The sequence below is a fragment of the Mandrillus leucophaeus genome, unplaced genomic scaffold (genome assembly GCF_000951045.1).
Source record: "Mandrillus leucophaeus isolate KB7577 unplaced genomic scaffold, Mleu.le_1.0 Scaffold408, whole genome shotgun sequence".
Lineage (NCBI taxonomy): Eukaryota > Metazoa > Chordata > Mammalia > Primates > Cercopithecidae > Mandrillus > Mandrillus leucophaeus.
In genome coordinates, this window is record NW_012104343.1 from 395,373 (window position 1) to 403,874 (window position 8,502).

General features: G+C 36.6%; 1 protein-coding gene across 2 annotated transcripts in view; it reads left to right on the plus strand.

Moving 5' to 3' along the window:
- UHRF1BP1L (UHRF1 binding protein 1-like) overlaps nt 1-8,284 on the plus strand; it is a 96,790-nt gene extending 88,506 nt beyond the window's left edge. For both annotated transcript variants that reach the window (XM_011992221.1, XM_011992220.1), the window contains 2 exons: nt 5,523-5,716; nt 7,582-8,284. In XM_011992221.1, coding sequence (XP_011847611.1) covers nt 5,523-5,716; nt 7,582-7,701 — 314 coding nt within the window. In that variant the 3' untranslated portion in view covers nt 7,702-8,284. The remainder of the gene's footprint in view (nt 1-5,522; nt 5,717-7,581) is intronic.
- The last annotated feature ends 218 nt before the right edge of the window (nt 8,285-8,502 follow it).

An 8,502-nucleotide genomic window follows, 5' to 3' on the forward strand; every position in this document is an offset into this window, starting at 1 on the left:
AGCCTTGTAGTATAGTTTGAAGTCAGGTAGCATGATGCCTCCAGCTTTGTTCTTTTGGCTTAGGATTGTCTTGGCTCTGTGGGTTCTTTTTTGGTTCCATATGAACTTTAAAGTAGTTTTTTCCAATTCTGTGAAGAAAGTCAGTGGTAGCTTGATGGGGATAGCATTGAATCTATAAATTAACTTGGGCAGTATCGCCATTTTTATGATATTGATTCTTACTATCCATGAGCATGACATATTCTTCCATTTGTTTGTGTCCTCTTTTTTTTTTTTTTTTTTTTTTTTTTTTTTGAGACAGAGTCTCACTCTAGCTGGGACTACAGGTGCCCCCACCTCACCCGGCTAATTTTTTGTATATTTAGTAGAGATGAGGTTTCACCGTGTTAGCCAGGTCTTGATCTCCCGACCTCGTGATCCGCCCTCCTCGGCCTCCGAATGTGTCCTCTTTTATTTCATTAAGCAGTGGTTTTTAGTTCTTGAAGAAGTCCTTCACATCCCTTTAAGTTGTATTTCTAGGTATTTTATTCTCTTTTTAGTAATTGTGAGTGGGAGTTCACTCATGATTTGGCTCTCTGTCTGTTAATGGTGTATAGAAATGCTTGTGATTTTTGCACATTCATTTTGTATCCTGAGGCTGTGCTGAAGTTGTTTATCAGCTTAAGGAGATTTTGGTTTGAGACGATGCGGTTTTCTAAATATACAGTCATGTCATCTGCAAACAGAGACAATTTGACTTCCTCTTTTCCTACTTGAATACCCTTTATTTCTTTCTCTTGCCTGATTGCCCTGGCCAGAGCTTCCAATACTGTGTTGAATAGGAGTGATGAGAGAGGGCATCCTTGTATAGTGACACTTTCTTTATAATCTGATGTGAGTTCTTCCACTTCTTTTGGCAGTTTTTATACCGTTAGTTACTTGCGGTATATTGTCTATGTACTTAGTTCACCTTTAATGTTAGTTTCCCCACTCTAACAAAATTTTTAAGGTCGCTAATGTAAGGTCTGTGTCTTTTAAGGTAGTGAGTAGTGGAAAGAGCATGAGTCAGTAGATCTATGTGTTCTGGGCTTCACTATTTTAGTAGCTAGTTGAAAGAATGACAAGTACATCTGTTTCATCTCCTATCAAAAACCTCATGAAATGACAGAAAACATGTCAACTAAAGAATAAAGTTATTAACAATGCTACAGAAGAAAGGAGAGGACAGTTGCAGATGTAGGAACAGTTTGTGGGAGACTCTTAAAGAGTCCTGTCCTCTGTAGTTTGGGAACAAGTGGAGACAGACATAGGAGAAAGGCCAATGAAGATCAAAATGGTAGCTCTATTATGCTTAGGTCTGTGAGAAGACTCTGCCTGACTCTCTCCCAAATCTTTTAGCTCCCAAAAATTCAGGTCTGTCTTGTGAAAAAAAAAAAGAAAAGAAAAGATTGCACCCTCTTGGCAGGAGGTACAGCATATACCAGAGCAAGAGACTGAACTACATATATATAGTTCTTTAAAAAAAAAACAAAAACAAAAAAAACCATCAATCAGATAAATCATACCTTCTTCCCTGGGAAGCAGTGAGAAACAGGACCAAAAGGATCCAAGAGGACTACATGACTGAAGTTCCTCCTCAAAAATAGGAGGAATCTCCCCAACAAGATACTGAGGTTAGAATGAGCCCCTGAGGCAATAGCATGAATAATATGGGCATTCCTTTTTGGAATCCTCTCCTGTGCCCGTGCCCAGTAGTAGGCCTCAGTAGGGTTTGCATATAGACTAAAATATTGAAGGTAGATTATGCAGCTGCTAAGCCCCCAGGAAGGGAATGATTCCCTATCCAGTTAACATACTTGGTGTATCTCACCCAGTAGAGCAGCCTTTCCTTTCCCATAGTCACTAGAGGTTGGCTATGGTAAATAGAAACAGCATTCATAGGCAAGAAAATGGGATAAACATAAACAAGAAAATAGGAAAATACAGGATATTCAACAATTCTGAAACATTTGAAATCAGTAATCTCTGAAACATTTGAAAATAGCAGTACGAATCAGCTTTTATAAGTATAAACTAGAAATGCTCTCTAGCTGATTGAGTAGAAAAGGAGCTTGGTGAAAGATAATTGGAATGAATTGAATTGAGAGTCCAGAGATAACTCTTAGATTAATTGATCTTCGGCAAGTCTGGCAAAACAATTCAATGAGGGAAAGAACAGCCTTTTCACAAGTGGTGATGGAATGACTAGATAGCCACATGAAGGAAGCTGAACTTCTTCCTTATACAGGCATACTTTAAATATATTGCAGATAGGGTTCCAGACCGCCACAATAAAGTGAGTATCACAATAAAGCAAGTCATACAAATTTTTCGGTTTACCAGTGCATATGAAAGTCATGTTTACACTATTATGTCTAAAAAATGTACATAGCTTAATTTAAAAATACTTGATTTCTATCTGGGCACAGTGGCTCATGCCTGTAATCTCAGCACTTTGGGAGGCTGAGGCAGATAGATCACCTAAGGTCGAGAGTTCAAGACCAGCCTGGCCAACATGGGAAACCCCTGTCTGCTAAAAATACAAAAATTAGCTGGGTGTGTTGGCGCACATCTGTAGTCCCAGCTACTCAGGAGGCTGAGGCAGGAGAATCGCTTGAATCCAGGAGGAGGAGGAGGTTACAGTGAGCCAAGATCGTGCCACTGCACTCCAGCCTGGACAACAGAGCAAGAATCCATCTCAATAAACAAACAAACTTGATTGCTAAAAAATGCTAATGATCATCTAAACCTTCAGTGAGTCATAATCTTTTTGCTCGTGCCTCAAGGTTGATGGCTGCTGACTGATGACAGCCATGGTTGCTGAAGGTTGGGGTAGCTGTGGCAATTTCTCAAGACAACAGTGTTCAATTGTTCTGTTTTCTTTTGTTGCCTGTGCTTTGGATGTCCTGTATAAGAATCCATGGCCAAATCTGAGGTCGTTATGATTTTCTCATGTTTTCTTTTAAGAATTTTATAGAATTATCCATTAAATTTAGCTCTTTAACTCAAATGTATCAATTTGAGTATGGGTAAGGATTAAAGACACATAGGTTTGTTTCTGGATTCTCAATTCTATTCCACTTGTCTGTATGTCTGTCTTTGAGACTACCGCACTGTCTTGATTACCAGCTTCCTTTAAAGTAAGTTTTAAAATTGGAACATGTGAGTCGTCCAACTTTATTGTACCTTTTCAAGATTTTTTTTGACTCTTTGGGTCCCTTGCAATTCCATATGAATTTTAAAGTCAGCTTGATAATTTCTACAAAGAAGCCAGCTCACCTTCTGATAGGGATTGTGTTAAAGCTGTAGATAAATTTGGGGAGCATTTCCATTAAATCTTCCAATCCATGAAGAGTGGGGATTTTTTCCATCTATTTAGATCTATTTATTTCTTTCAACAATGTTTTATAGTTTTCAGAGTATAGTAAGTTTTTTGCTTCTTTTGTTAAGTTTATTTGTATTCTTTTTGACAGTATTTTAAATGGAATTGTTTTCTTTCATCTGTGGATTCTTTATTACACATTATAGAAATGTAGTTTATTTTTGTGTATTGATTTTGTATCCTGCAACCTCACTGAACTTGATTAGTTCCAGTAGTTTTTTAGTTGTTTCCTTAGTTTTTTTCTATACCCAAGATCATATCTAATAAAGATAATTTTACTTCTTCCTTTCCAATCTGAGTGTCTTCTATTGTTTTTCTTGCCCAGTTGCCCTGGTTAGAACCTCTAAGACAATGTTGAATAGAAGTGACAATAGCAGGCTGGGCACGGTGGCTCACACCTGTAATCCCAGCACTTTGGGAAGCCGAGGCTGGCAGATCACCAGATCAAGAAATTGAGACCATCCTGGCCAACATGGTGAAACCCCATCTCTGCTGAAAATACAAAAATTAGCTGGATACACCAGCTACTTGGGAGGCTGAGGCAGGAGAATCACTTGAACCTGGGAGATGGAGGTTGCAGTGAGCTGAGATTGTGCCACTGGCAATTGTGTCACCGCTCCAGTCTGGCAACAGAGCGAGACTCCGTCTCAAAAAAAAAAAAAAAAAAAAAGTAACAATAGCAGACAGCCTTGTCTGGTTTCTGATTTTGGCCAACAGGAAAAGAGTCTAGTCTTTCACCATTAAGTATCATATTAGATGTGGGATGTTTATACATGATGACCTTTTATTAGATTGAGGAAGTTCCCTTCTATTTCTAATTTGGTGAGTGTTTTTATCATGAAAAGGTATTGGATTTTGTCAGATGCTTTTACAGCATCTATTGAGATGAACATGTGGCTTTTGCCTTTTATTCTGTTGATGTATTACATTAGTTACTTTTTGGATGATAGATATATTTGCATTCCTGGGATAAATCCCAGTTGACCATGCTTTATAGTTATGTTTGTATGTTGCTGGGTTCAGTTTACTAACATTTTGTTGATGATTATGTCCATATTCATCAGCATATTGGTCTTAGTGTTCTTGTGTGTTTTTTGTTTGTTTGTTTGTTTGTTTTTGTCTAGATTTGATATCAGGGTAATACTGCCTTCATAGAAAGTTTGGGAATGCTCCTGTTTTTTGGAAGAGTTTTTAAAGATTTGATATTATTCTTTAAATGTTTGATAGAATTCTCCAGTGAAGCCACCTGGGCCTGGGCTTTTCTTTTTGGGTAGTTTTATGATTACTGATTGTCTCTCTCAGCTATAGGTCTATTGACATTGTCTTCTTGAGTATTTGGGTAGTTAGTGTCTTTCTAACTAAGTTAATCTAAGTTACATAGTTTCATCTAAGTTACATAGTTGTTTTTGTTGTTATTTTTGAGATGGAGTCTGCATGATCTCAGCTCACAGCAACCTCCACCTCCCGGGTTCAAGCAATTCTTCTGCCTCAGCCTCCTGAGTAGCTGGGACTACAGGTGTGCACCACCATGCCCGGCTCGTTTTTGTATTTTTAGTAGAGACGGGGTTTCACCATGTTGGCCAGGCTGGTCTCGAACTCCTGACCTCAGGTGATCCACCCGTCTTGGCCTCCCAAAGTGCTGGGATTACAGGTGTGAGCCACTGTTCCTGCCCTAAGTTATCTAATTATTGACATACTGTTGTTTATAGTATTCCTTTATAGTGTTTTATTTCTGTAAAGTGGGTAGTAATGTCACTTCTTTTGTTTCAGATTCTAGTAATTTCTTTTCCTTGGTCACTCTAACTAAAAGTTTATTAGTTAATCTAATAATAAGCCTTTAAATTAAATCTATTAAATCAACCTTTAGTATAAAAACATAATTATGTAATTAACTTAGTTGAAGTTGACAAATTCTTAGGAAGAATTCTTAGGAAGAAATGTTTATTTAGTTGATCTTTTCAGAGAATAAGCTTTTGGTTTTATTGGTGGTTCTATCTCATACTGCTATCCTCATACTAATATATATAGATACTTAGCTTTAAATTAGATTTTCACAATTGAACTTTTAAAGATTTATCAAGTATTTGGAAATGTTATCTGAGCATGTTATTTGTTTGATCAGATTCTCACATGCTTAACACTGGAAATGATTTGAAAGAAAATGTCAAAAGTGATTCAGTGCTGCTGACCAGTGGAAAGTATGATCTGAAGAAACAACGCAGTGTCACTCAAGCCACTCAGACAAGCCCAGAGGTTCCTTGGCCTTCTCAGTCAGCTAACTTTCCTGAGTTCTCCTTTGACTTCACTAGGGAACAGGTAATGGGAAACCTAATTCAGATTCAGCTTCAGCAATTAAATAACTAAGTATTAAGATACTAATAGTTAAAACATTGTTTACTTATTTTATTAAAATGTACCGAGTGCTTGTTATTGTGCCCAGGTGCTTTGCTAGGTGCTATGGTTAGAGAGTTGGGCAAAATAAAGAAAAAATTAATACCTTCTGCCTTCCTCCAGTGCTCTCAGTATTTTTGTGATTTTTCCTTGTAGATTCTTTTTTATTTGAAAAAAAATTATATTCAAGTATACATACTATATAATTTTACTTGTTTAACAAAATTTTTTCATATTGCTGTATTTGCTTAATTTTTTTTAATGGCTGAGTAATATGGTTTTGGGTGTGCTATCATTTCTGAAACTTCCTATAAACATTTATTAACATTCAAGTTGCTTCTGATTTTTTTTTTTTTTTTTTTGCCATTATAAAGAAACAAAATGTTCAGCAGAGTTTTAATCTGTATGATGGAACCATAGAATGAGTTAATGCATCTGTTCAGTGAGGATTTATTCAATGCCAGCTCTGAGCTAGGGATATAGAATTGAGCAGTGGATGATCCCTGACTATTGAAGAACTCAAAGTCTAGTGGGACGAGAGTGTTCAGTTGGTAGTCACAACATACTGTGTCAGATGCTATACTACAGTTGAAGAGAAGTATAGGAAACTACCTCACTTGGTCTATAAGGCAAGAATTCTTAAGCTAGATCTAGAAGAAGTTTGAGAACTATTTGAAATTAACTGCATATATTTTAATGTATCTATGTAATGCAGAAAGTTCTTAGTTTTATCATATCCCCATACTTAGGGATGGCTATATTTGCTCCAATATATTTGCTCTAATATAGCCATTCCTAATTATGAGGGAATGGCTCTAAGAGGATAAAATACTTGAACTAAGTCTTAAAAGGGTGGTGGGGGAAACGTATTGGCCATCTAGATGAAAATGTCTGGCCAGGCGCGGTTACTCACGCCTGTAATTCTAGCACTTTGGGAGGCCAAGGCGGGCAGATCACCTGAGGTTAAGAGTTCGAGACCAGCTTGACCAACATGGAGAAACTCTGTCTCTACTAAAAATACGAATATTAGCCGGGCATGGTGGCGCATGCCTGTAATCCCAGCTACTCAGGAAGCTGAGGCAGGAGTATCACTTGAACCCAGGAGGCAGAGGCTGCAGTGAGCTGAGATTGCGCCATTGTACTCCAGCCTGAGCAACAAGAGTGAAACTCCACCTCAAAAAAAAAAAAAAAGAAAATGTCTGATGACACATTCAGAATTTGAGTCTGGAGCTCAGGAGAGAAGTTTGTGCTAGGTGAGTCTGTTTATGATAGGTGGAGCCATGAGAGAGAAGATCATCCAAGAAAGTGACTCAGGACAAGAGAAGACGACTGAGCAATGGAACTAACAGAATGTCAAATTTTAAGACTTCTTAAAAGGTAGAAGAAAAGATGAAAAGGGCATACATAGGTTGAAGGGGATATATGAAATAGTTGTGGCATAAAAGCCAAAAAAGGAGAGAGGCTGAGAAAGTAGGGTTCTAAATGTCTGAATGTCTAGAGCCATAGTGAGGTCCAGGAAAATTCATATGAAATGAAGTCACTATTAGACTTGGAAATTAGGAGTTAGTGTTTTGTATTGCTGGGTCAAAACATGGGAACATTTTTTAAGTGCTTAATGTATATTTCCAAATATTGTCTCAAAGCAATTTTCAGCTTAAGTGCACTCTTACCAGCATTGGGCATTTTTACCATCCCAAGTGTCACGCCTTTGGATACTATATAAATAGTCAGTATTTCCTGAAATGATTAAATTATCTTATTCCCCCCCTCCCCTCCATTTATCATTTCAGCTCATGGAAGAGAATGAATCTCTTAAACAGGAACTGGCTAAAGCTAAAATGGCTCTTGCAGAGGCTCACTTGGAAAAAGATGCTCTTCTTCATCATATAAAGAAGATGACAGTTGAATAGCAGGAGTGGCAGTCAAAACTGAAATTAGAGCTCTGGAGTAGCAAGGTTATATTTATAATGTGGATGTTACCAGTTAGGGGAAGAGTTTTATTTTCATGAAAAGACAATAAAGCAAAATGGAATGTGATGAAGTGATGACTATTTCAAAGCCAGTTTAGAAAGTATTAGGTACGGGCATTACAATCTTTTGGTTGTTTTGTGTTTTGGGGCTTAGCCCTCTTTTAAACTGTTGTGATCTAGGGAAGTCAACACATAGTGTAAAATAATTACATGTCTATTGAAAAGAAGATGTCATTTCCTAATTTTGATATCTCATTGTAGGCATTTTTTTTAAATGAAAAAGGAAAACCTCTTGTGTTCACACAGATTGCTGAATTGGTTTCTCAATATTTGTTAATAATTTACTATTATTTACAAAGATTCAAATGCTTTTATGACTAATGTAAAATGAAAAGAGGCTTACATTTTAAATGTTATTAAAATTATGTACTTATATCTATAATTTAATTACTGTAAAAAGTCCAATCAGATTAATAAATTATATAATCAATAGGTTTGGAAAATCATCAGCCTACTGAACTTATAAAATATCTTGAAAATGTGAAAAAAAATCATTTTAAATAATGGGTACATTGTATAAGTGGAATAATTTTCAACAAAAAGATGGTACAAATGTAAAAGTAAAAAGCACAAACTGTACAAAAGCAAAATGTTAGAGTATATGACCAAGTGATTTAAAAAGCATTACTTGTACATTCCTTTAAACATTTGTTGTTAGAAGTAAAATAGTAATTTATCCTG